This window comes from Oncorhynchus masou, chromosome 12 (assembly GCF_036934945.1).
Source record: "Oncorhynchus masou masou isolate Uvic2021 chromosome 12, UVic_Omas_1.1, whole genome shotgun sequence".
NCBI classification, from domain to species: domain Eukaryota; kingdom Metazoa; phylum Chordata; class Actinopteri; order Salmoniformes; family Salmonidae; genus Oncorhynchus; species Oncorhynchus masou.
The window spans coordinates 67386869-67414772 of NC_088223.1; the positions used below are offsets into that span (position 1 = coordinate 67386869).

The following is a 27904-nucleotide window of genomic DNA, read 5'->3' on the forward strand; positions in this document are numbered from 1 at the left end:
CCACTGGAAATTTGGGACAGTTACCAGAGTTTTTTGCAACCCTAGGTTCACTATTATAATTTGACTATTTTAGACGATTGTTTGGCTTTCTATTCGTCTTAGGCCTAAATCCATTCTCCTTAAAGTAGATCTGTCTGATATGGTGATTTTTCTCTCACAAGGATTCAGGGCTCTGTGCCTCTGCAGATAATAGAAGGGAAGAGAACCTTTGGGATATGCAATAAAGAATTTAGAGTGTAGCCACGCAGCATGATGATAGGATTATGTATCACATAATAAATAAATACTCTCCTGAGATTGGATTGAATGGGTTCAAGTCCACATTTTGTATTTTAGTTGTCTAGCTCTAGCAGATGCTTTCATCCACAGTGACCTAAATCCATTCTCAAATCAGGCATTCTGATGAGGAGTCTGAATCACATAACAACAACATCGAGGTCAAAACCTTCAGAAAGGTGTTTAGTTCTGGTGTGACTGTGGTGCTAGGCAGTGTTTACACAAGTTAATCCCACCCCCATCATATGTGCTATTCCTTTTCTGGTTTGATCTACCATACACCACATAAGCCATATGGTTGTTGTTAGAGTATATATTCCTGTGCCCAGTCAGCTGGCTCTCAAGTCCCTGTCACCCAGCAAAACAGATGGTCTGCTTCATATTAGGGCTCTATTGTCTATCTAGGCCTATATCCCACTGAGGATTTCAGATTCTGTGTGATACCCCTTTTATTTTTCAATTAGAAGTCATTTGTCAGTGGTATCGCAGCTAGATGCGTTCAAAGCTGCTGCTCTGTGTGGTCTATGGAGACAGTCTTTCTGCTCACGAAATCCAGACAAAAAGAGAGATTTTGGAGATTTTCACAAAATGTAATCCATAGAATAGTCCTTTGGAGAAATTATTGTTGACATTTGACATTTGTATCTAAAAGCATAAAGATTTTTTAATAATCTAAAGCATATTTATGACATTTTGGCCTCACCTAGGGTTCTAAGTTTCATTTGTAGGTGCTGCAAATCAAAGATTGGTATCATATGAAGCTTTACTGCTTGCTCTGTAATATGAGTAGTATTTTAATTTCATTATTATTTCTGTATCTTGTTGAACATGAGATACGCTACAGGCATATCAAAGCCTATTCCAGTGTGGCGTCACTGACCGTTTTAATATATTCAGCACTATTCAAACCTTGTCTCTGGACCACTCAGGAACATTCAACACTTCTTGGAAAGCCATTCTGGCATGTCTTTAGAATTCAAATGTGTGTGATTGTCCCGCTAAAAAATAAAACTCTATTCCAGGGTTAGGTTTTCAGAAGACTGAGGCATGTTTTTCAGAAGACTGAGGCATGTTTTTCAGAAGACTGAGGCATGTTTTTCAGAAGACTGAGGCATGTTTTTCAGAAGACTGAGGCATGTTTTTCAGAAGACTGAGGCAGGTTTTTCAGAAGACTGAGGCAGGTTTTTCAGAAGACTGAGGCATGTTTTTCAGAAGACTGAGGCATGTTTTTCAGAAGACTGAGGCATGTTTTTCAGAAGACTGAGGCATGTTTTTCAGAAGACTGAGGCAGGTTTTTCAGAAGACTGAGGCAGGTTTTTCAGAAGACTGAGGCAGGTTTTTCAGAAGACTGAGGCAGGTTTTCCTCAACGTTTTACCTGGTTTTTGCTCCTTTCAGGTTTCAAGTTGTTATTGTCACATGCCCTAGTACATTGAAATGTATTTATTGCGTGCACTTTTCCAACAGTGCAGTAGTACTATTTAAAGTCCTAAGTGATTTGGAGACCGAAGAAGTCGAAGCTCTTAGGGCCATGCACACACCCCGTGTATACATGGGACCCCAGTGTTGAGGGTCAGCATGGCGGAGCAAATGTTGCCTACCCTTACCACCTGGGGTCGGCCCGTCAGGAAGTCCAGGATCCAGTTGCAGAGGGAGGTGTTTGGTCCCAGGGTCCTTAGCTTAGTGATGAGCTTTGTGGGCACTGTGGTGTTGAAGGCTGAGTTGTAGTCAAGGAACAGCATACTCAGAGGTATTCCTCTCATCGAGGTGGGTAAGGTCAGTGTGGAGTGAGATAGAGATTGCATCGTCTATGGATCTGTTGGAGCGGTATGCAAATTTGAGTGGGTCTAGGATGATGGAGTTGATTTGTGCCATCAAAGCACTTCCTGATTACAGATGAGTGATACAGGACTGTAGTCATTGTGGCAGGTAGCCTAAGAGTTCTTGGGAACAGGTAGGATGGTGGCCAGCTTGAGACATGGGGATTACAGACTGGGACAAGGAGAGGTTGAAAATGACTGTGAATCACCCAGTTCCCTGGGTCAGCGAAGGCCCTCGTGCATGGCTCTGTTTTTTGTCGAAGCATGCATGAAATGCATTGAGTTTGTCTGGTCGAGAGGCATTGTTGGGAAGATCACGGCTGGGTCTTCATTTGGACAGTAGCCCCTGCCACCTGCGTCGGAGCCTGTGTTATAGAATTCCACCTTGTTCTTATATTGTCCTTATGCTTGTTTGATGACTCTGTGGAGGTCGTAGAGGGACTTCTTGTTTGTGTCCTCAGCTGTAGCCTCGGGGTTGGCTGGGATAGCCCTTAGTGCGGTAGCCCAGTCCTTCAGTTTAGTGCCAACCTCAGTCTAAACACAGGGCTTTTGATTGGGGAAGCAAAGAACCTTCACTGTGGATACAAACTCAGCAATGCATTTCCTATTTCTTTTGATCTTGACAAACTCCCCAGTCCCTGCTGGTGACAACCATACCCATAACATGATGCTGCCACCACAATACTTGAAAATACAAATAACACTATTTGACATGTAAAATAACACCTTTTGACCAATCAGGACCTGAATATGACTGCGCGTCAAATAATATTTAATGCGTTCATACGTTTTTTGTGTGTAGTTATTACACGTTGATTACACTCACTCGTATTTCATATGTCACAACGATTCATCGCTACATATGCTATGATGCTGATAAAGTTGTCTCGCTCACCTACAGTACTGGTCATAAGAAAAGCTAGCTAGCTCATGGATGCAAACAATGTTCTTCCCAAAAAACATAGCAAAACGACACAATCTGTTTCAGTAACTATGTTGCTATGTGTCATCATCTAAAATCACCCTAATTTATAAGACAGTTCTTAGATTAATGGTGGTCGGACCCATCTATGTGACGCTAGCCACAATAGTGGACTTTGCGGTTAGCCTTAAATGAAAGTATGGTATAATTCTACAATTTTTATTCATTTGCATCACTGTCAATGACATGCTGTTATTTTGAAGGCAAACCGCAAATTCCACTATTGTGCTTAATTTTTATTGTGGCTATTTTCACAACCGCACTAGCCAGATAAAGCTAGCTGGCTGCTTATAACATTAGATTTGGGTAGCTGGCTAGCTATTAGTTTTCATGAACTGAAGTGCAATTTCAATAGGCAAACAACAAGTGGCAACCTAGCTAATACTTAGTCACAAGGATTCCTAAATCATTGCGAAGAATAATGAAAGTGACTGCAGTTTCTACTGGTCATTGTTTTCAGGCTGGTTGTATTGGTGCTAGCTTGGTACCAAGCTAAAGCTAGCTACCCCAGAAGTTGCTGGTGAACAATTAATGCTTCATTACCTACGCGGTATTGTAAACACATCATTTGTGGCTGGTGTTTGCTTGTTTGCAGAGTTTTATGTACAGCTTTGACAGTACTACTTTATATTTTTTGACACGCAGACCCAAACAGCGTTCCATAGTATGTATGTCGTGAAGCTAATAGCATTGACGCTATTCCTGTGTAACTCTGGTAGGGCAACATCTGAAAAATAGCTCACTTGGTTGTGTTTACTGGTGCTCAACCAGTCGGCCAAAGCCAACATCACCCACAACAGAGAACGGTTGATTGTCAAGGGCAATGAATTATATTTTCTTGGCTTTTATGGATTTCGCCTTCGAGTTGTCTCGCAGACATTTTCTTACTCTTTCAAATGACTGCTCGATCCACACAGCAGACATTATGGCCTAGGTTAGGAATGCTGTGTTGCGTGTGTAGCGCAACATTTTACGTGGCATCATTATACCATGTACCAACGTTATATAGGTATGCACGGTAGCTTTGACATTGGTTTTTAACATTGGCATTAAACTAGACATCGGGCCGATGTTGGCATTTTTAGCTAATATCGGACAATTCCGATATTTTCACCGATGTATCGTGCATCCCTACTACTAACCCCTGTTTCTATCTCTCCCCCAGACTTCAACTATAACACAGACGGGTATGACGGTGACGCAGCAGAGGATCATAAGAGTCAGGACGGTTCAGAGACCATGCCCTTCATAGATGAGTCCCCCACCATGTCCCCGAGCCTGTGTGCCCGTGGCCCCGATGGAGAGGCCATCTCCCCCATCCCCCCAGAGGGCCTGCTGCCCGGGGTGAGTCACACAGGAGGATAGGACCGTATTGTAGAGGTTGCTGGGGCCGAGGTTTCCTCTTACTCCTCACATATTTTGCTGTCAACACTTCCTATTCCTAACATTGTGACTACTTCCTGCAGGCGGATCTCTTCAGGCCTGTGTAATTAACAGTAATTAACCACTAGAGTTTTATCTTCATGGTAACACTACAGGTGTTGCATTCATGCACAGCCTCCGTCTCTGAGACACATGTCAGAACTCAGCACAGAAGCAAACCCATATAATATGGTAGCTTTGCCATCAGTTTAGTATGTAACCTGTATGACAAAGGGACAAGAAATAGTTTAGCTTAGCTTTAGCTAGCTAAATGGTAATGACTGTCTGAATGGTTATACACTAACCCAACAGTATGGAATACCATAAACTCTCTCAATGAGTAGGGGCCAAGGGGTACCATACTAGTGCCAGTGGTGGTAGTAGTGACAGTAGGCCTGTGTGTGTGGGTACGTGCATCTATCATTATCCTCACACACTGACCCTCTCTGCAAGGACAGAGCTGACCCGGTCCTGACCCTTATCTTCCACACAGGCCACTGGCTGACTGAAAGGTCAAATGGATGCCAAAAGGTGATGGAAAATAGCTGATGCTTGGAGTGTGGTTTTTTAGTGTTACTCCCCACCGTAGTGTGAACAAGGAGACTGCGTTTATTCAGACAAGTGTCAGTTGTTCCAACAGAGTAGCCAGCAATCCTCTCTCTCCCTCCTACATCATTATGTGACCCTAGTGTTTCTTCTTGTACTATGGTACAGTCCACTGATACATCTCCGTCTCCACCTGGTGTTGGGAGACGGACAGAGCACCAACAGACCTGCTGTAACTTCTGCAATGGGCTGACACAGCAAATAGACCTGCAAAAGTAGAGGTCTTCTCTCTGACCCTATCCAAATAAATTCATTTTTTAAATATGGACACCCGGTTCGAACGGACCCAAGGACCACCAAACCCAGTCCCATTTATAGCCGGTCGGCTCCACATTCGGTCTGATGAGTGGGAAACAGCAGAAAAATAAAAAAATAGCTTCGTTATTATCTGAAGTTGTAATGCACACAGAGCTGCATGCAGAGCTGAATGGAGCTAGCAGCAGTCACACTGTGTGTGCACCTGAGTGTAGGCGAAGGGTGCAATTGTGGCCCACAATTCAGCACTTTCCTGCATGTTGACATTCTTGCATCTGCAAGAACACCTCTTTATGCTTCTAATTTCTGAGCTAGGACTCGGTAGGACTCTGAACACAAGCGGGAGGCACTCCAGAACAGTAGGTGGCAGTAATGCACGTTAACGTCGGATGTCAACCGTCAATAAACCCAACAGAAGAAGGAGACTCGGGCACTGCTTTGCAGCAGTTGTGTTAATGATGGCGAGGGCAGGTATTTGGCAGGCGTTAGTGAAGGATCCTGGATGCTAGCTAGGACTCCGGTACACAGCTGGCGGGATAGGTAGCTAGCACACCGGTACACAGCTGGCGGGATAGGTAGCTAGCACACCGGTACACAGCTGGCGGGATAGGTAGCTAGCACACCGGTAGACAGCTGGCTGGGATAGGTAGCTAGCACACCGGTAGACAGCTGGCGGGATAGGTAGCTAGCACACCGGTACACAGCTGGCGGGATAGGTAGCTAGCACACCGGTACACAGCTGGTGGGATAGGTAGCTAGCACACCGGTACACAGCACAGCTGGCGGGATAGGTAGTGGCGGGATAGGTACACACAGCTGGCGGGATAGGTAGCTAGCACACCGGTACACAGCTGGTGGGATAGGTAGCTAGCACACCGGTACACAGCTGGCGGGATAGGTAGCTAGCACACCGGTACACAGCTGGCGGGATAGGTAGCTAGCACACCGGTACACAGCTGGTGGGATAGGTAGCTAGCACACCGGTAGACAGCTGGCGGGATAGGTAGCTAGCACACCGGTAGACAGCTGGTGGGATAGGTAGCTAGCACACCGGTAGACAGCTGGCGGGATAGGTAGCTAGCACACCGGTAGACAGCTGGTGGGATAGGTAGCTAGCACACCGGTAGACCGTGTACTTTGCCCCAGCCTGTTGGGCACTGTTTTCCCGCCGTTCTGTTAACAACGGCGAGGGCAGGTGTTCGGTAGGCGGGAATGCCTGCTTCCGCAATTCAGCTTGTTCCTGCGTCACACGCTATTGGAGTGGCGCGAGGAGACGCTGTTCACTTTTTATTTGTTTATTTCACTTTTGTTTACCTACTTTACCTGCTTTGGCAATGTAAACATATATTTCCCATGCCAATAAAGCCCTTTGAATTCAATTGGTAGAAAGAGACTGCAGCAACCAAGCCGACTCGCACTAGTTACTAACTTCTAGCTGCCAAAGCTAGGTAATTTATCACCTGATCTGAATACATAGTACCTGTTTGACTGCATCAATAAACAAAAAGAGAAGCTATAAGGCTCTCCTTCCATCATCTCTATCTCCCATTGGTCAGATGATCAGCATGTTGACCACTGACTGGTTGGCTTGCAGAGCTCTGAGGAAAGGGGAAACACTCAAACCCACATCGAAACCTTTTTCCATGACTTGCAGGAACCATTTCCCTATTTGAAGGGTGAGGAAGACTGGTTGCTGGTGTATTTGAGTTTCACATCCAGTTTCCACTTTATTCATGTAATATCCTCAATTAATTTGATCCAGAATGTAATGTGTCTCTACACTTGAGGCGTGGTCAATAGAGGTGAAAACAAGCCATGTGGTTCCATTATTTGCATATTACATATTTGCAGAACTTAAAAAGCTATAAATGCTTATCTCTTGTGAAATGCAGGTTGAGAGTTTGAGCTTCTGGAATTGTAAATACAGCACCTAACAGAACCTGTAGAAGTGTGTGATTTGACCATAGTTGTATTTTGCTGTGGGTGTGTCAGGTCATCTATGTCTAACAGGGTAGTATAGTACTTTGACTAGATATTTTCATGGACACTTTTTGAGGCCCTCTCCATGGAGCCTTAAGGGAGGACTGTGTATATTGCAATTGGACAGAGGGAGGTCCTCTTCACAGGCCTGACGTGCTGAACCACACAGGGAGCATGGGTATTTTAGGGGAAAACTGTTGTCCATTCGTCTTGCTCTGTACGCTTTGTATGTGGTGGTGTTTCTTTGGTCACAAAGTCATTATGTCAGTCTACTTTGTGGTTGTGCAGAAACCTGTATCTATTCAGGAAACTACATCTGGAAAGCACCTGATGGTGGGAGACCTGAGGGTGGGAGACCTGAGGGTGGGAGACCTGAGGGTGGGAGACCTGAGGGTGGGAGACCTGAGGGTGGGAGACCTGAGGGCGGGCGGCGGAGAGAGCGGGCGGCGGAGAGAGCGGGCGGCGGAGAGAGCGGAGCGTCGGAGAGAGCGGGCGGCGGAGAGAGCGGGCGACGGAGAGAGGAGGGAGGGAGGGAGCGATGCAGGGACGGAGGGAGCGACGGAGGGAGTGAGGGAGGGAGGCAGCGACGCACGGAGGGAGGGAGGTAGGGAGGCAGCGACGCACGGACGGACGGAGGGAGGGACAGACGGAGACGGAGGGAGCGACGGACGGGGGGAGGGGGGAGGGGGGACGGACGGAGGGAGGGAGGGGGGGGCGGAGCGACGGAGGGAGGGGGAGCGACGGAGGGGGAGGGAGGGCGGCGGAGGGAGGGGGGGGAGCGGGGAGGGAGGGGGGGAGGGAGGGGAGGGACGGACGGACGGAGGGGGAGGGAGCGACGCACGGAGGGAGGGGGAGGGAGGGAGGGAGCGACGGACGGAGGGAGGGAGGGGGACGCACGGAGGGACGGAGGGAGGGAGCGGAGGGAGGGAGGGAGGGAGCGACGCACGGAGGAGGGAGGGAGGGGACGCGACGGAGGGAGGGAGCGCGCACGGAGGGAGGGGCGGAGCGACGACGGAGGGAGGGGGACGCACGGGGAGCGACGACGGAGGGAGGAGGGGGAGCGAGGGACGGACGGAGGGAGACTGAGGGAGGGACGCACGGAGGGGGAGACGACGGAGGGGGGAGGGAGGGAGCGACGGAGGGAGGGAGCGACGGAGGGGGAGGGAGCGACGCACGGAGGGAGGGAGGGAGGGACGGACGGAGGGAGGGAGCGACGCACGGAGGGGCGCAGGGAGGGAGGGGGACGACGGAGGGAGGGAGGGAGGGAGGGAGGGAGCGACGCACGGAGAGAGGGAGGGAGGGGAGCGACGGAGGGACGGAGGGACGGGGAGGGGACGACGGAGGGAGGAGGGAGGGACAGACGGAGGGAGGGAGGGGGAGCGACGCAGGGAGGGAGGGAGGGACGGAGGGAGGGAGGGAGCGACGCACGGAGGGAGGGAGGGAGGGAGCGACGCACGGAGGGACGGGGAGGGAGGGAGGGAGGGACGGAGGGAGGGAGGGAGCGACGCACGGAGGGATGGAGGGAGGGGGGACGGACAGACGGAGGGAGGGGGAGCGACGACGGAGGGACGGAGGGGGATGGAGGGAGGACGGAGACGGAGGGGGAGCGACGGAGGGAGGGAGCGCGACGGAGGGAGGGCGAGCGGAGGGACGAGGGAGGGAGGGAGCGACGCACGGAGGGAGGGCGCAGGGAGGGAGCGACGCACGGAGGGAGGGAGGGAGGGAGGGAGCGACGCACGGAGGGACGGACAGACGGAGGGAGGGAGCGACGCACGGAGGGAGGGAGGGAGGGAGGGAGCGACGCACGGAGGGAGGGAGGGAGCGACGGACGGAGGGAGGGAGGGAGGGGGACGGACGGAGGGGGAGGGAGGGACGACAGACTGAGGGAGGGAGGACGACGGAGGGAGCGACGGAGGGCACGGAGGGGAGGGGGAGGGACGGAGGAGGGAGCGGGAGGGAGGCGACGGACGGCGGGGAGGGAGGGAGCGACGGAGGGACGGACAGCACGGAGGGGGAGAGGAGCGACGCACGGAGGGGAGGGAGGGAGGAGGGAGGGAGGGAGGGAGGGGGAGGGGGAGCGACGGAGGGAGGGAGGAGCGACGCACGGAGGGACGGACAGACGGAGGGAGGAGGGAGGGAGGGACGCACGGAGGGGGAGGGGGAGGGGACGGAGGGAGGGAGGGGGACGGAGGGAGGGGGGAGCGACGCACGGAGGGAGGGAGCGACGCACGGAGGGACGGACACGGGGGACGGAGGGAGGGGGAGGGAGGAGCGACGACGGACAGACGGAGGGGAGGGAGGGAGCGACGGAGGGAGGGAGCGACGGAGGGAGAGACGGACGGACGCAGGGAGGGAGGGGGAGGGGAGCGACGGAGGGAGGGACGGACGGAGGGAGAGACGGTGCGACGCACGGAGGGAGGGAGGGAGGGAGCGACGCACGGACGGAGGGAGCGGACGGGGAGGGAGCGACGCACGGAGGGAGGGAGGGAGCGACGCAGGGAGGGAGGGACGGAGGGAGGGAGGGAGGGAGGGACGGACGGAGGGAGGGAGGGAGGGAGGGAGGGAGCGACGCACGCACGGAGGGACAGACAGACGGAGGGAGGGAGCGAAGCACGGACAGACGGAGGGAGGGAGGGAGCAATCCCGTATCCGGGAGCGTAATCATAGCCCCAAGCTCATTAGCATAACGCAACGTTAACTATTCATGAAAGTTGCAAATGAAAGGAAAGAAATATATTCACTCACAAGCTTAGCCTTTTGTTAACAACACTGTCATCTCCGATTTTCAAAATATGCTTTTCAACCATCGCTACACAAGCATTTGTGTAAGAGGTATTGATAGCTAGCATAGCATTAGCCTAGCATTCAGCAGGCAACATTTTCACAAAAACAAGAAAAGCATTCAAATAAAAATAATTTACCTTTGAAGAACTTCAGATGTTTTCAATGAGGAGACTCTCAGTTAGATAGCAAATTTAGCAAGTTTTTCCAAAAAGATTATTGGTGTCGGAGAAATCGCTACGTTTTGTTCATCACGTTTGGCTAAGAAAAACCCTGAAAAATCAGTCATTACAACGCCAAACCTTTTTCCAAATTAACTCCATAATATCGACAGAAACATGGCAAACGTTGTTTAGAATCAATCCTCAAGGTGTTTTTCACATATCTATTCGATGAAAAATCATACGTGGCAGTTGTGTTTCTCCTCTGAAGAAAATGGAAAAATGCACGCAGCTGGAGAGTACGCAATAATTTCGACGGAGGACACCAAGCGGGCACCTGGTAAATGTAGTCTCTTATGGTCAATCTTCCAATGATATGCCTACAAATACGTCACAATGCTGCAGACACCTTGGGGAAATGACAGAAAGTGTAGGCTCATTCCTGGCGCATTCACAGCCATATAAGGAGACATTGGAACACAGCGCCTTCAGAATCTGGGCCATTTCCTGTTTGAAATATCATCTTGGTTTCACCTGTAGCATCAGTTCTGTGGCACTCACAGATAATATCTTTGCAGTTTTGGAAACGTCAGTGTTTTTTTTCCAAAGCTGTCAATTATATGCATAGTTGAGCATCTTTTCGTGACAAAATATCTTGTTTAAAACGGGAACGTTTTTTTATCCAAAAATTAAAAGAGCGCCCCCAATATCGAAGAAGTTAAGAACAAATTCTTATTTACATTGACGGCCTACCCTGGCCAACCCTGGACAACGCTAGGACAATTGTGCGCCGCCCTACGGGACTCCTAATCACAGCCGGTTGTGTTTACTGTGTATGTTTTATTGTTTATTTCACTTTTGTTTGTTTCACATGCCAATTAAGCCCCTTAAATGAAATTGAAATTGAACTGAGTGGCAGAGGCAGAGATAGAGGAGTGTATACCCTGTGAGGAAGTAGAGGCAGAACAGTGACACACCACGAAGACTGAGAGGGAGGGGTGCAGGTAGGCGGGGCTATCGCCCTGCTCATGTCTGTATGTGTTACGAGGTGTGTGTGTGCTGCACACAACACCAGGAACTGCTGAATGAGGTGGAGCTCCGGCTAAAGACTCTCTGGCTCTTAACAGAAAGATGAGAAACTAAGAAAATAAAAAGACAAAAGGAAAAAGAGGCAGTACGTTGAGTGTTTCAGCAGCGCTGAGGAGGGTTGTGGGCCCAGAAGGAAGGAAGGACTAGACTGGCTTGCTGAACTGGAGGAAGGCCTGTGGTGCCTGGGCAGGCCCAGGGACGCCTGAAGAAGGAAGGGAGAGAACAGGGGATTAGGCCCTGTGAGGAGAACCATGGAGGAGGAGGTGTTGTGTTACTTGGACAAAGTGCTGGAAAATGAGGATGTGTTTGAGTGTGGAGACTTGGAGAGTCCTCGAACACCAGGATGCATGCTGATGACTCCTGTCCACAGGCAGTTCAGGGTGAGTCTCAGGATGCATCCACAATGGCATCCTATCCCCTATATAGTGGACTACTTTTGATCAGATAGGGCTTGACCGCATAGGGGTTTGGCTAAATCTGCATCCTACCACTGCCCCTCTACAGGAAGGGAAACAGGATTTGACAGGGGGAAGAAACTGCCAACGCACCACTGCTGGCTCACCCATAGACAGGCTTGGTCTGTACTGTGTGCTTGGATAAAATAACAGAGTGGAAAGTATTATTGGTGTATTTTCACAATGTTAAGAGCAAATTCTTATTTACAATGACGGCCTGGTGCTGTGTATGTAGACCTCTGCTGTGAGGGTTGTGTGTGTGACAGGGTTGTGTGTGTTTGTGACGGGGTTGTGTGTGACGGGGTTGTGTGTGACAGGGTTGTGTGTGATAGGGTTGTGTGTGTGTGTGTGTGGGTGACAGGGTTGTGTGTGTGTGGGTGACAGGGTTGTGTGTGTGTGGGTGACAGGGTTGTGTGTGACAGGGTTGACAGGGTTGTGTGTGTGTGACAGGGTTGTGTGTGTGTGACAGGGTTGTGTGTGTGTGTGTGTGACAGGGTGTGTGTGTGTGTGACAGGGTTGTGTGTGTGTGACAGGGTTGTGTGTGTGTGTGACAGGGTTGTGTGTGTGTGTGACAGGGTTGTGTGTGTGTGTGTGTGTGACAGGGTTGTGTGTGTGTGACAGGGTTGTGTGTGTGTGACAGGGTTGTGTGTGTGTGTGACAGGGTTGTGTGTGTGTGACAGGGTTGTGTGTGTGTGTGACAGGGTTGTGTGTGTGTGACAGGGTTGTGTGTGTGTGACAGGGTTGTGTGTGTGTGACAGGGTTGTGTGTGTGAGACAGAGTTGTGTGTGTGTGTGAGACAGAGTTGTGTGTGTGTGTGTGTGAGACAGAGTTGTGTGTGTGTGTGAGACAGGGTGTGTGTGTGTGTGAGACAGGGTTGTGTGTGTGTGTGAGACAGGTTGTGTGTGTGTGAGACAGAGTTGTGTGTGTGTGTGAGACAGAGTTGTTTGTGTGTGTGTGTGTGTGTGTGTGTGTGACAGGGTTGTGTGTGTGTGTGTGTTGGCCAGAGAGCTCCTATTGACACCAACATGATGGGTGGTGACATGCTCTCTGGATCAGATTTACTCTCTGCCTGTCAAGTTCTATTTATCTCTGGAGAAATGGAACGAGGGAAAAGGAGAACGAGTGAGAGGAACTTAATGCTGTCAGAATGAAACGGTGACGTCCGTCATGCTGACTGACGTGTGTGTCACAGGGAGCCCATTGTGTATGTGTGTTCCTACAGCTGTTCCTCAGCTGCTTTTGCTATAGTGACTGAGTCACAGCTTTAAGACTTGGGCGGGAACACAATACAACACTGACATAAGTAGCCCTCTAGTTGAGGAGGAGATGACCCCCATGGAGAGGTTTTCATTTCCCCCTGTAATGTGGGGCACCTCTATTACACCACTACTTCACACTGGGCCTGGGAATTACACAAGTCTACTGACTGTGTCTCTGTCTGTGTGTCACATCGCAGTGCCTGTCAGCCTGCGGTTGCTCAGTCACATCTGCTGTCTTTGTGCAGAATATAAGCCCGAATTAATAGCCAAGCTGTCAAACCGCCTCAGTGTTGTAAACGTCTGTAAATCCTGCTGTTACCACACTATTACTGTGTGTCCTGGATCTGTTTCATTCCATCCATTTAGTAAAGCCTGGTCAGCTGAAACACCACAGCTGGACAGGACGCCCATGTCTTCTGTTTCATTCCATCCATTTAGTAAAGCCTGGTCAGCTGAAATAAAGCTCCTGTCTTCTGTTTCATTCCATCCATTTAGTAAAGCCTGGCCTGCTGAAACACCACAGCTGCCCATGTCTTCTGTTTCATTCCATCCATTTAGTAAAGCCTGGCCTGCTGAAACACCACAGCTGGACAGGACGCCCATGTCTTCTGTTTCATTCCATCCATTTAGTAAAGCCTGGCCTGCTGAAACACCACAGCTGGACAGGACGCCCATGTCTTCTGTTTCCTTCAGCAGTGTGTTGGGCAACCTGTTGTAATGTCAGCCAGGGTTAATACAGGAACTCCTTCATGTCAGGGGGTTTGTTCTGCTTTATTTATCCAGGTCTCATTGAGATAATCTGTTACAACGGAGACCTGGTAGGACCTGGTAAGAGAGAGACTGTAAAGTCTCAGGCCCTGCTGCCTGACGAGTACTGATGGTTGGATGGCCTCTTCTAGCCATTAAGACATCCTGCCCTTGACAGTGGAAGTGGAACCTCTCATGTCCCGTCACTGTGATGCCATTGGTTTTGGAAAGTGGAACCTGTGAGGTCATTAAGGTTAATATGGAGAGGTCACTGTACAGTGTGCACTCCTTAACTCTCCTTCCTGCCCTCGTCTTATCAGGCTCTGCTCAGCCTGCTGACATCATGTGAAGGATCTGCTCCTGTTAATAATGAATCCATCTCCCGTTTTGTCTGCCCTTTGGTGTGTTCCAGACAGCCACTTCCACTCATTCTACACACACAGGGACGCGCAAGGAGACGCGCAAGGAGACGCGCAAGGAGACGCGCAAGGAGACGCGCAAGGAGACGCGCAAGGAGACGCGCACAGAGACAGAGACGCGCACAGAGACAGAGACGCGCACAGAGAGAGAGACGCGCACAGAGAGAGAGACAGTTCTGCCTCACATTCTCAGTAGAAAGCCTCTGCAACAGTTGTCAGATGGTATCAAAGGTTATGATTTCCATATAGCCGATCATTTGTTTGTCTGTTTGCTCTTATACAGGATGTTACACCTGTTTGTAGCAGCTATATGTCAACCATGTTAAGTGTGGAAGCACTATAAGACACATATGGGACACCTTATCAAAGAGGGAGGATTGTTTTGGGTGTTTTCCTAGTTTGTGTGTTTGGCTGTGCAGTTGACCCTTGAGTCCTCTGGGTAATGGTGAGAGAGACGGTTCACCAGGCTCCTCAGAGGGGGGAGCTCTTCCAACTCAATTTAAATGTATTTCCACCGGGGCCCACCGGTGTAACTGCTTGCTGCTGACTGTACAGTGAACTGCATGATTGTAGCGGGTTTACTAACGTGTTAGTTCTTGTAGCTATGTTGACTGACGTGACAAAGTTGTTTTTTGCCTGGTCACAGACTGCTGATGTGTTGTGCACTGAAGTCCACCAGCGAAGGGAAAAGGTGAGAGGAGGAGAGCGCGTAGATAGATGAAGGAATGATATATTCAGTGAACTGTTTGTATGTGGCTGCTATGAAAGTGATCTGCGTTTACGTGTGATCAGGGGTCTATTCATTGCGCCGATTTTGTTGAAAAAAGTAAATCAAACTGTTTCTAAAAAAGGAAGCGAACGAAACGGGGACAAACATACCTGAATTTGTCCAATAGAAACTCTGGTTTGCAACTGTTGTACCAATGATTACACCCTAGATCAACTAGATGTAGGCAAGAGTGTGCAAGGCGGTATTAAATGTGTAATCTCCTGTCTGTCACTTTGATTACTCAAATTTCACCTACTTTGTAAACTTGTAACCTTTCATTCATAGGCCAGGTTGAAGCAACCTCATGATGGGTACAGGGAACATTTGAGTATCATGTGGTAGCCTGAACCTATCGCTGTTACATTGAGCTGGGTGATTTCTAATATGCATGACAATCATCCACTATTCTGAAATAGAAATAAGGCCCTGTTGAGAAGGAGATGTATCATCTTCATGTTGAACAGCGCCGACCTCCACTGCAGTACACTATAGTAGTACATTCTACTACTGGGCCCTGTTGGAGCGTTTCATCTACAGATGTTAGTACACAGTCCGTTGTTTTCATATGGCTTAATGGGAATACACTACAATAATATCAATGGGAGAGCTCAACAGCCTCTACATTTGGCTAACAGGATGTCCGTTTTAATACAACAACTCTACCTTTTATGTAATCATGTTTCCCAAAGAGAAACAAACCCTTGACTTGTCTTTTACAATAAACAGAGTATTTTATGAATGAATGCTATCTGACTGAGTGCTCTTCTATTATCGTTTCACACAAACTAGTGTTCATACCAAAACCCAGACTGCTTTTAAGGAACTAAATGGACAAAACTACATGAGCTCATTCAACCCTGGGCACAACATGGCTTATTGGCTAACATTTGTAATATTGGTTTGCATTGAGCCCTTTGAAAACACAAAAGCAGCTGTAACTGACATTGTGCTCTCTGGGTGGGCGTGGTTTTGAAAGGCTCCCCTGGTCTGTGTTTTAAGGAGGACAACAGACAGACAGATGTACAACAGACAGGGTGAGCTCTTGGTCCTACTTTAAGAAGGCGTGTCTCATCCTGCCCAGCTCCTTGTCCACACACTCCCTCTCATTCTCTCTTTCAACCTCCTCCCTCACGGTCTTTCAGGGCCAAAACAAACACCTCCACTTGGACTCGACTACCCTATGCCTGCCAGTGCCCATGACTCATTGTGGGAGGCGAGTCCACAAGAAAAATGGCCTCTCTTGTACAAATACAAACAGTAATGCGAGCTACATACACAGTTCAGACACACCAAGTGCAGCTTTTTCCCTTCATGACTTGAGTCCTTTCCATCCTCTGAAACAGGCCGCACTCAGTGTTTGTGCACATGGCTGTGAGCTGACTCTCTCTCCCTCTCGCTCTCTCCTGTCTCTCTCTCCTGTCTCTCTCTCTCTCTCTCTCTCCTGTCTCTCCTCTCTCTCTCTCTTTCTCCTGTCTCTTCTCTCTCTCTTGTCTCTCTCTCTCTCTCCTGTCTCTCTCTCTTGTCTCTCTCTCTCTCTCTCTCTCTCTCTCTCTCTCTCTCTCTCTCCTGTCTCTCTCTCTCTCTCTCTCTCTCTCCTGTCTCTCTCTCCTGTCTCTCCTGTCTCCTCTCTCTCTCTCTCTCTCTCTCTCTCTCTTGTCTCTCTCTCTGTCTCCTGTCTCTCTCTCTCTCTCTCTCTCTCTCTCTCTCTCTCTCTCTCTCTCTCTCTCTCTCTCTCTCCTGTCTCTCTCTCTCTCTCTCTCTCTCTCCTGTCTCTCTCTCTCTCTCTCATGTCTCCTGTCTCTCTCTCTCTCTCTTCTGTCTCTTTCTCTCTCTCTCTCTCTCTCTCTCCTGTCTCTCTCTCTCTCCTGTTTCAAAACAATAACAATATTATATATATATATACAGTGTTTTAACAATGTACAAATGGTAAAAGACACAAGATGAAATAAATAAGCATAAATATGGGTTGTAATTTACAATGGTGTGTGTTCTTCACTGGTTGCCCTTTTTTGGCTCAGTCGGTAGAGCATGGCAACAGGTCACAGGGCCACCCATCTTGCTGCTGTGATGGCACACTGTGGGGTATTCCACCCACCCAATAGATATGGGAGTTTTTCAAAATTGGATTTGTTTTCAAATTATTTGTGGATCTGTGTAATCTGAGGGAAATATGTCTCTCTAATATGGTCATACATTGGGCAGGAGGTTAGGAAGTGCAGCTCAGTTTCCACCTCATTTTGTGGGCAGTGAGCACATAGCCTGTCTTCTCTTGAGAGCCATCTCTGCCTACGGAGGCCTTTCTCAATAGCAAGGCTATGCTCACTGAGCCTGTACATAGTCAAAGCTTTCCTTAATTTTGGGTCACAGTGGTCAGGTATTCTGCCGCTGTGTACTCTCTGTGTAGGGCCAAATAGCATTCTAGTTTGCGCTGTTTTTTGTTAATTCTTTCCAATGTGTCAAGTAATTATCTTTTTGTTTTCTCATGATTTGGTTGGGTCTAATTGTGCTGCTGTCCTGGGACTCTGTAGGGTGTGTTTGTGAACAGAGCCCCAGGACCAACTTGCTTAGGGGACTCTTCTCCAGGTTCATCTCTCTGTAGGTGATGGCTTTGTTGTGGAAGGTTTGGGAATCGCTTCCTTTTAGGTGGTTCTAGAATTTAACAGCTCTTTTCTGGATTTTGATAATTAGTGGGTATCGGCCTAATTCTGCTCTGCATGCATTATTTGGTGTTCTACGTTGTACACGGAGGATATTTTTGCAGAATCCTGCGTGCAGAGTCTCAATTTGGTGTTTGTCCCATTTTGTGAAGTCTTGGTTGGTGAGCGGACCCCAGACCTCACAACCATAAAGGGCAATGGGCTCTATGACTGATTGAAGTATTTTTTAGCCAGATCCTAATTGGTATGTTGAAATTTATGTTCCTTTTGATGGCATAGAATGCCCTGCTTGCCTTGTCTCTCAGATCGTTCACAGCTTTGTGGAAGTTACCTGTGGCGCTGATGTTTAGGCCAAGGTATGTATAGTTTTTTGTGTGCTCTAGGGCAACAGTGTCTAGATGGAATTTGTATTTGTGGTCCTGGTGACTGGACCTTTTTTGGAACACCATTATTTTGGTCTGACTGAGATTTACTGTCAGGGCCCAGGTCTGACAGAATCTGTGCATAAGATCTAGGTGCTGCTGTAGGCCCTCCTTGGTTGGTGACAGAAGCACCAGATCATCAGCAAACAGCAGACATTTGACTTCGGATTCTTCTTTTTTGAAATCAACAAAGCAAAGACTTGGCCTTTTGTTTTGGTTTGTTTGGTTGTCAATTAGGGTGTGCATGGTGAATACATGGTCTGTTGTACGGTAATTTGGTAAAAAGCCAATTTGACATTTGCTCAGTACATTGTTTTCATTGAGGAAATGTACGAGTCTGCTGTTAATGATAATGCAGAGGATTTTCCCAAGGTTACTGTTGACGCATATTCCACTAGTTATTGGGGTCAAATTTGTCTCCACTTTTGTGGATTGGGGTGATCAGTCCTTGGTTCCAAATATTGGGGAAGATGCCAGAGCTAAGGATGATGTTAAAGAGTTTTAGTATAGCCAATTGGAATTTGTTGTCTGTATATTTGATCATTTCATTGAGGATACCATCAACACCACAGGCCTTTTTGGGTTGGAGGGTTTTTATTTTGTCCTGTAACTCATTCAATGTAATTGGAGAATCCAGTGGGTTCTGGTAGTCTTTAATAGTTGATTCTAAGATCTGTATTTGATCATGTATATGTTTTTGCTCTTTATTCTTTGTTATAGAGCCAAAAAGGTTGGAGAAGTGGTTTACCCATACATCTCCATTTTGGATAGATAATTATTTGTGTTGTTGTTTGTTTAGTGTTTTCCAATTTTCCCAGAAGTGGTTAGAGTCTATGGATTATTCAATTACATTGAGCTGATTTCTGACATGCTGTTCCTTCTTTTTCCGTAGTGTATTTCTGTATTGTTTTAGTGATTCATCTCCCTCTCTCTCTCTCTCTCTCTCGCTCCTGTCTCTGTCGCTCTCTCTCTCGCTCTATCTCCTGTCTCTCTCTCTCGCTCCTGTCTCTGTCGCTCTCTCTCTCGCTCTATCTCCTGTCTCACTCTCTCTCTCCTGTCTCTGTCTCGCTCTCTCTCTCCTGTCTCCTGTCTCCTGTCTCTTTCTCTCTCTCTCTCTCTCGCTCTCTCTCTCTCCTGTCGCTCGCTCTCTCTCTCTCTCTCCTGTTTCTCTCTCTCCTTTCGCTCTACAGGGGGACATAGAGAAGGGTCTGGAGATGAAGAAACTGGTTCTGTCTGGCTTCCTGGCCAGTGAGGAGATCTACATCAACCAGCTGGAGGCTCTACTACTGGTGACGCACGCGCGCACACGCACGCACACACACTACCTTAAGAGTGCGGCCTGTATGGGACAGTACAGGACAGCATTAGCCCCTCAGGCCAGTGGCTCCAATTAGAGCAGCATCCGAGAGTGGGTTTCCAAAAGCACTGTGTTTTCAAGAAGCCCAATACTTATCTCTGGGAGTGCTATTAGTGGTTAGGGATCAGTCACATTTACAACAGGACAAGACCAAGTGTTTCCCCAGACCGAAAATTACAATGACTGTCCAACTGCAGCGTGATGCAACTGCAGCATGATGTCATATACTGTCTCTCTCTGCAGGAATGTATGTTCAAAGTGCAGCCTTCTTACATCACATCATGAGCAACATCATGACATTAAGCACTGAACAGGGTCCAATATCCAGTTTTTCAGAATGGTTTTAAAGACCACAACCACCTTATCCTCCAGTTGATCCTGGTTCCTCCCAGGTGTTACCTAGCGCTTATCTTCCTGCAGTGCTAGAGTTGATGCTTATCTTCCCGCAGTGCTAGGGTTGAGGCTTATCTTCCCGCAGTGCTAGAGCTGAGGCTTATCTCCCCGCAGTGCTAGGGTTGAGGCTTATCTCCCCGCAGTGCTAGAGCTGAGGCTTATCTTCCCGCAGTGCTAGGGTTGAGGCTTATCTCCCCGCAGTGCTAGAGCTGAGGCTTATCTCCCCGCAGTGCTAGAGCTGAGGCTTATCTCCCCGCAGTGCTAGAGCTGAGGCTTATCTCCCCGCTGTGCTAGAGCTGAGGCTTATCTCCCCGCAGTGCTAGAGCTGAGGCTTATCTCCCCGCTGTGCTAGGGTTGAGGCTTATCTTCCCGCAGTGCTAGGGTTGAGGCTTATCTTCCCGCAGTGCTAGAGCTGAGGCTTATCTCCCCGCAGTGCTAGAGCTGAGGCTTATCTCCCCGCAGTTCTAGAGCTGAGGCTTATCTCCCCGCAGTGCTAGAGCTGAGGCTTATCTTCCCGCAGTGCTAGAGCTGAGGCTTATCTTCCCGCAGTGCTAGGGTTGAGGCTTATCTTCCCGCAGTGCTAGGGTTGAGGCTTATCTTCCCGCAGTGCTAGGGTTGAGGCTTATCTTCCCGCAGTGCTAGGGTTGAGGCTTATCTTCCCGCAGTGCTAGGGCTGAGGCTTATCTTCCCACAGTGCGCAGTGCTAGTGCTAGGGTTGAGGCTTATCTCCCCGCAGTGCTAGAGCTGAGGCTTATCTCCCCGCAGTGCTAGAGCTGAGGCTTATCTCCCCGCAGTGCTAGAGCTGAGGCTTATCTCCCCGCAGTGCTAGGGTTGAGGCTTATCTCCCCGCAGTGCTAGGGTTATCTCCCGCAGTGCTAGGGTTGAGGCTTATCTTCCCGCAGTGCTAGGGTTGAGGCTTATCTTCCCCAGTGCTAGGGTGCTGAGGCTTATCTTCCCACAGTGCAGGGCTGCTTATCTCCCCGCAGTGCTAGGGTTGAGGCTTATCTCCCGCAGTGCTAGAGCTGAGGCTTATCTCCCGCAGTGCTAGAGCTGAGGCTTATCTCCCCGCAGTGCTAGAGCTGAGGCTTATCTCCCCGCAGTGCTAGGGTTGAGGCTTATCTTCCCGCAGTGCTAGGGTTGAGGCTTATCTTCCCGCAGTGCTAGGGTTGAGGCTTATCTTCCCGCAGTGCTAGGGTTGAGGCTGTTTGACATGTGTGTGTTTGTCCTGGTAAAGTCCAGTGGGCCCGGACGGTCTGGGTCCGTTTCCTGGTTGTGTCTATCTGGTTTGGTCTTCCACCAGCACTCTGCTCAGACAGATTCTGCTGTCTGGCTCTGTCTCAATGAAAACAAAGCCATCCGGCTTCATCCTGCCAAAGTTGTGTTACCTACCTGAACACCGCATTAGCCTGTGAATAACTCATGGTTATGTCAATGGGTCAAAACAAGTGTATTTCGGCCATAGCATCATCATTTGTTATGCTGATGTACTCTAAGCTTATTCATCATTTTTGAACAGTGACGCTATTGTTATGACACTGATTTTCAACCTGGATGTGGAGATGAGTGTGACCTGACCTGGTGATGTGATTCTGTTTTGATTGGAGGGAAGAGATGGATGATCCCAGGCTTATCAAGTCCAGATAAGCCCAGCTGTGGATAAGATTCAGAGATCTGTTGATCTTACTGTCTAACCTGTGTTCTTTTGGATGATTTTTTCCTGTCTGTACCATGCCCAGGTGATCTGTTAATGATTATTTATCGGCCCAGGATAATTTTCCCTCTGTGCAGGATAATGATTAGCATCTGTTGACCACTGCCCAGGATAATGATTATGAGTCATGCTACAGTGACCACTGCCCAGGATAATGATTATTTATCTGTTGACCACTGCCCAGGATAATGATTATTTATCTGTTGACCACTGCCCAGGATAATGATTATTTATCTGTTGACCACTGCCCAGGATAATGATTATTTATCTGTTGAAAGTGTCAGTGCTTGTTTACAGACATACACATATTACACATATATTAACTCTCTTCTGTGTGTGTGTGTGTGTGTGCAGCCCATGCGCCCCCTGAAGGCGACAGCCACCACCTCCCAGCCGGTGCTGACCATACAGCAGGTAGAGACCATCTTCTATAAGATCCAAGACATCTTTGAGATCCACAAGGAGTTCTACGACGCCCTCCTCCCTCACATACAACAGTGGGATGAGAAGGTCGCAGTCGGACACCTCTTCAAGAAACTGGTAAGACTGGCAATCAATCAAATCAACCTATCAACTCATTATCAAGCCCTTGATTTAGTGAATTAGGTGTGTAAGGCTGCGTGCAGACAGGCAGCCCAATTCTGTAATGTTTTTCACGCTCATTGGTCTTTTGACCAATCACATCAGATCTTTTCACGTTAGCTTTTATTCCAGATCTGATTGGTCAAAGGACCAATTAGTGAAAAAAAGATCATATTTGGGCTGCCTGTCTAAATGCAGCCTTAGTAGTATTGGGTTGTAATACAAACCTGCACCCGTGAGTCCCAAGAAGGCTTGAAGAATAGGAAGTTGAAGGACAACTTAGTCTAGTTCCAATAAATCACTGTTTTGAGTGACTATTCACCTTGTTGCAGTAAAATGAAGCACAAGTAGATATGGTGGTATCACATTCCTCTTCTGTTCAATCTACAGTCTATACCCCTCTAGGATAAACATTCAATTAGACCAGGTTCTGCCGAGCCATTAGTCCCTAGTCAGCTCCTACTCTTCTCTTTTCTTTCCTCTCCTCTCCTCTCCTCTCCTCTCCTCTCCTCTCCTCTCCTCTCCTCTCCTCTCCTCTCCTCTCCTCTCCTCTCCTCTCCTCTCCTCTCCTCTCCTCTCCTCTCCTCTCCTCTCCTCTCTTTTCTCCTCTTCTCTTTTTTCTCTTCTCCCCCTTCTATTTTCTCTTCTTTTCTCTCTTCTTTTCTATTTTCTCTCATCTTTCTCTTCTCTTCTCTTTTCTCTCTTCTCCTCTTCTCTCTTCTCCTCTTCTCTCTTTTCTCTTCTCCTCTCCTCTTTTGTCTTTTCTTTTCTTTTTTCTCCTCTTCTCCTCTTTTCTCTTCTCCTCTTCTCTTTTCTCTTCTCCTATCCTCTTTTCTCTTTTCTTTTCTCTCCTTTCTCTTTTCTCTCTTTTCTCTTTTCTTCTCTTCTCTTTTCTTCTCTTCTCTCGCCTTCTCGTTACTCTCTTTTCTCTTCTCTCCTCTTTCTTCCTCTCCTCTTTTTTCCCCTACTCCTTTTCCCCTTCTCTTTTTTCCCCTTCTCTTTTCTCCTCTTTTTTACTCTTCTCTTTTTTCCTCTTTTCTCCTCTTCTCTTTTCTCCTCTTGTCTTCTCTTCTCCCCCCTTCTCTTTTCTCATTGTCTCTCTTCTCCTCTCCTCTTTTTCCTCTTCTCTTTTCTCCTCTTCTCTCTTCTCTTCTCTCCTCTTTTCTCCTTTCTCCTCTTCTCTTTTCTCCTCTTCTCTCCTCTTCTCTCCTCCTCTCCTCTTTTTTCCTCTTCTCTACTCTTTTCTCTTTTCTCCTTCTCTTTTCTCCTCTTCTCTTCTTCTTTTCTCTTTTATCCTCTTCTCTTTTCTCCTCTTCTCTTTTCTCATCTTCTCTTTTCTCATCTTATTTTTTCTCCTCCTCTTTTTTCCTATTCTCTTTTCTCCTCTTTTCTTTTTTCTCCTCTCTTTTTTCCTCCTCTTTTTTTCCTCTCTTTTTTCTCTTTTTTCCTCTTCTCTTTTTTCCTCCTCTTTTTTTCCTCTCTTTTTTCTCTTTTTTCCTCTTCTCTTTTTTCCTCTTCTCTCCCCTTCTTGTTTCTCTCTTTTCTCTTCTCTTTTTTCCCCTTCTCTTTTTTCCCCTTCTCTTTTCTCCGCTTCTCTTCTCCTCTTCCCTCCTCCTCCCTTCTCATCTTCTCTTTTTTCTCCTCTTCTCTTTTCTCTCTCCTCTTCTCTTTTCTTCTCTTCTCTTCTCTCCCCTTCTCGTTTCTCTCTTTTCTCTCCTCTTCTCTCTTCTCCTCTTCTCTTTTCTCCTCTTCTCTTTTCTCCTCTATTTTTCTCTTTCTCTTTTCTCCTCTTTTCTCTTTTTTACTCTTTTTTACTCTTATTTTTTTCCACTTCTCTTTTCTTCTCTTCTCTCCCCTTCTCGTTTCTCTTTTCTCTCCTCTCCTCTTTTTTCCTCTTCTCTTTTCTCTCTCCTCTTCTCTTCTCTTTTCTCCTCTTCTCTTTTCTCCTCTTCTCTTCTCTCCTCTTCTCTTCTCTTCTCTTTTTTCCCCTTCTCTTTTTTCCCCTTCTCTTTTCTCCGCTTCTCTTCTCCTCTTCCCTCCTCCTCTCCTCTCTTCTCATCTTCTCTTTTTTCTCCTCTTCTCTTCTCTTTTCTTCTCTTTTCTTCTCTCCTCTTCTCTTCTCTTTTCTTCTCTTTTCTTCTCTCCTCTTCTCTTCTCTTTTCTTCTCTTCTCTTCTCTTCTCTTCTCTCCCCTCCTCGTTTGTCTCTTTTCTCTCCTATTTTCTCCTCTTCTCTTTTCTCCTCTTTTTTCTCCTTCTCTTTTCTCCTCTTTTCTCTTTTTTTACCATTTTTTACTCTTCTCTTTTTTACTCTTCTCTTTTTCCTCTTCTCTTTTTTCCTCTTCTCTTTTCTTCTCTTCTCTTTTTTCCTCTTCTCTTTTCTTCTCTTCTTCTCTCCCCTTCTCGTTTCTCTCTTTTCTCTCCTCTTCTCCTTTTTCCTCTTCTTTTTTCCTCTTCTCTTTTCTCTTCTTTTCCCCTCTTCTTTTTTCCTCTTCTCTTTTCTCTTCTTTTCTCTTTTCTCTCTTCTCTTTTCTTCTCTTCTCTCCCCTTCTCGTTTCTCTCTTTTCTCCTCTTCTTTTTTTCCCTCTTCTCTTTTCTCCGCTTCTCTTTTTCTCTCTTCTCTTCTCCTCTTCTCATCTTCTCTTTTTTCTCCTCTTCTCTTCGTCTCTTCACTTCTCTTTTCTCTTCGTTTCTTCACTTCTGTTCTCCCTCGGGGAGTTGTGCTCTGTTGACGATGAAGGGGATCTGGAGCTTTCCTTTTAAAACCGTTCAAACTGCTGTACCCATGCTGGTACACATGAGCGCGTTGGTGCATGATTTCAGATGTTTGAATGTTCATGTACTGTAGAGGTTTGACTTGACTCAATTAAGCAGCTTTTAAAATAGTGTCTCTCCCTCCTCCACTCTTTCTCTCCCTCTTCCTCTCCCTATGTCCCTCCTCCACTCTTCATCTCCCTATGTTCCTCCTCCACTCTTCCTCTCCCTATGTCCCTCCTCCACTCTTCCTCTCCCTCTTCCTCTCCCTATGTCCCTCCACTGTTTCTCTCCCTCTTCCTCTCCCTATGTCCCTCTCTCCTGTCTATTCTTTCTCTCCATCTTCCTCTCCCTATGTCCCTCTCTCCTGTCTATTCTTTCTCTCCATCTTCCTCTCCCTATGTCCCTCTCTCCTGTCTATTCTTTCTCTCCATCTTCCTCTCCCTATGTCCCTCTCTCCTGTCTATTCTTTCTCTCCATCTTCCTCTCCCTATGTCCCTCTCTCCTGTCTATTCTTTCTCTCCATCTTCCTCTCCCTATGTCCCTCTCTCCTGTCTATTCTTTCTCTCCATCTTCCTCTCCCTATGTCCCTCTCTCCTGTCTATTCTTTCTCTCCATCTTCCTCTCCCTATGTCCCTCTCTCCTGTCTTTTCTTTCTCTCCATCTTCCTCTCCCTATGTCCCTCTCTCTCCTGTCTATTCTTTCTCTCCATCTTCCTCTCCCTATGTCCCTCTCTCCTGTCTATCTTCCTCTCCCTATGTCCCTCTCTCCTGTCTTTTCTTTCTCTCCACCTTCCTCTCCCTATGTCCCTCTCTCCTGTCTATTCTTTCTCTCCATCTTCCTCTCCCTATGTCCCTCTCTCCTGTCTATTCTTTCTTCCATCTTCTCTCCATGTCTTCCTCTTCCCTCCCTATGTCCCTTCTCTCCTATGTCCCTCCATTCTTTCTCTCCATCTTCCTCTCCCTATGTCCCTCTCTCCTGTCTATTCTTTCTCTCCATCTTCCTCTCCCTATGTCCCTCCTCCACTCTTCCTCTCCCTATGTCCCTCCTCCACTCTTCCTCTCCCTCTTCCTCTCCCTATGTCCCTCCACTCTTTCTCTCCCTCTTCCTCTCCCTATGTCCCTCTCTCCTGTATTTTCTTTCTCTCCCTCTTCCTCTCCCTATGTCCCTCTCTCCTGTCTTTTCTTTCTCTCCATCTTCCTCTCCCTATGCCCCTCTCTCCTGTCTTTTCTTTCTCTCCATCTTCCTCTCCCTATGTCCCTCTCTCCTGTCTATTCTTTCTCTCCATCTTCCTCTCCCTATGTCCCTCTCTCCTGTCTTTTCTTTCTCTCCATCTTCCTCTCCCTATGTCCCTCTCTCCTGTCTTTTCTTTCTCTCCATCTTCCTCTCCCTATGTCCCTCTCTCCTGTCTTTTCTTTCTCTCCATCTTCCTCTCCCTATGTCCCTCTCTCCTGTCTTTTCTTTCTCTCCATCTTCCTCTCCCTATGTCCCTCTCTCCTGTCTTTTCTTTCTCTCCATCTTCCTCTCCCTATGTCCCTCTCTCCTGTCTTTTCTTTCTCTCCATCTTCCTCTCCCTATGTCCCTCTCTCCTGTCTATTCTTTCTCTCCATCTTCCTCTCCCTATGTCCCTCTCTCCTGTCTATTCTTTCTCTCCATCTTCCTCTCCCTATGTCCCTCTCTCCTGTCTATTCTTTCTCTCCATCTTCCTCTCCCTATGTCCCTCTCTCCTGTCTTTTCTTTCTCTCCATCTTCCTCTCCCTATGTCCTGTCTTTTCTTTCTCTCCATCTTCCTCTCCCTATGTCCCTCTCTCTCCTGTCTTTTCTTTCTCTCCATCTTCCTCTCCCTATGTCCCTCTCTCCTGTCTATTCTTTCTCTCCATCTTCCTCTCCCTATGTCCCTCTCTCCTGTCTTTTCTTTCTCTCCATCTTCCTCTCCCTATGTCCCTCTCTCCTGTCTTTTCTTTCTCTCCATCTTCCTCTCCCTATGTCCCTCTCTCCTGTCTATTCTTTCTCTCCATCTTCCTCTCCCTATGTCCCTCTCTCCTGTCTTTCTCTCCATCTTCCTCTCCCTATGTCCATCTTCCTCTCCCTATGTCTATTCTTTCTCTCCATCTTCCTCTCCCTATGTCCCCCTCCTCTCCTGTCTTCCTCTCCCTTTCTCTCCTGTCTTTTCTTTCTCTCCATCTTCCTCTCCCTATGTCCCTCTCTCCTGTCTCCTGTTCTTTCTCTCCATCTTCCTCTCCCTATGTCCCTCTCTCCTGTCTTTTCTTTCTCTCCATCTTCCTCTCCCTATGTCCCTCTCTCCTGTCTATTCTTTCTCTCCATCTTCTCTCCATCTTCCCTCTCCCTATGTCCCTCTCTCCTGTCTTTTCTTTCTCTCCATCTTCCTCTCCCTATGTCTCTCCTGTCTTTTCTTTCTCTCCATCTTCCTCTCCCTATGTCTCTCCATCTTCCTCTCCTATGTCCCTCTCCTGTCTTTTCTTTCTCTCCATCTTCCTCTCCCTATGTCCCTCTCTCCTGTCTTTTCTTTCTCTCCATCTTCCTCTCCCTATGTCCCTCTCTCCTGTCTTTTCTTTCTCTCCATCTTCCTCTCCCTATGTCCCTCTCTCCTGTCTTTCTTTCTCTCCATCTTCCTCTCCCTATGTCCCTCTCTCCTGTCTATTCTTTCTCTCCATCTTCCTCTCCCTATGTCCCTCTCTCCTGTCTTTTCTTTCTCTCCATCTTCCTCTCCCTATGTCTCCATCTCTCCTGTCCCTCTCTCCTGTCTTTTCTTTCTCTCCATCTTCCTCTCCCTATGTCCCTCTATGTCCCTCTGTCTTTTCTTTCTCTCCATCTTCCTCTCCCTATGTCCCTCTCTCCTGTCTATTCTTTCTCTCCATCTTCCTCTCCCTATGTCCCTCTCTCCTGTCTATTCCTTCCTCCCTATGTCCTATTCTCTCTCTCCTGTCTATTCTTTTTCTCTCCATCTTCCTCTCCCTATGTCCCTCTCTCCTGTCTATTCTTTCTCTCCA

General features: G+C 47.9%; 1 protein-coding gene across 5 annotated transcripts in view; it reads left to right on the forward strand.

Moving 5' to 3' along the window:
• LOC135550700 (active breakpoint cluster region-related protein-like) overlaps positions 1-27904 on the forward strand; it is a 263459-nt gene that overhangs the window by 88694 nt on the left and 146861 nt on the right. For 3 of the 5 annotated variants that reach the window (XM_064981734.1, XM_064981735.1, XM_064981736.1), the window contains exons 2-4: positions 4242-4420; positions 19289-19387; positions 21914-22099. In XM_064981734.1, the coding sequence (XP_064837806.1) occupies positions 4242-4420; positions 19289-19387; positions 21914-22099 (464 nt within the window). Of the gene's footprint in view, positions 1-4241; positions 4421-11144; positions 11751-19288; positions 19388-21913; positions 22100-27904 lie in introns of those variants that run through there. The other 2 variants (XM_064981737.1, XM_064981738.1) reach the window with 2 other exon arrangements.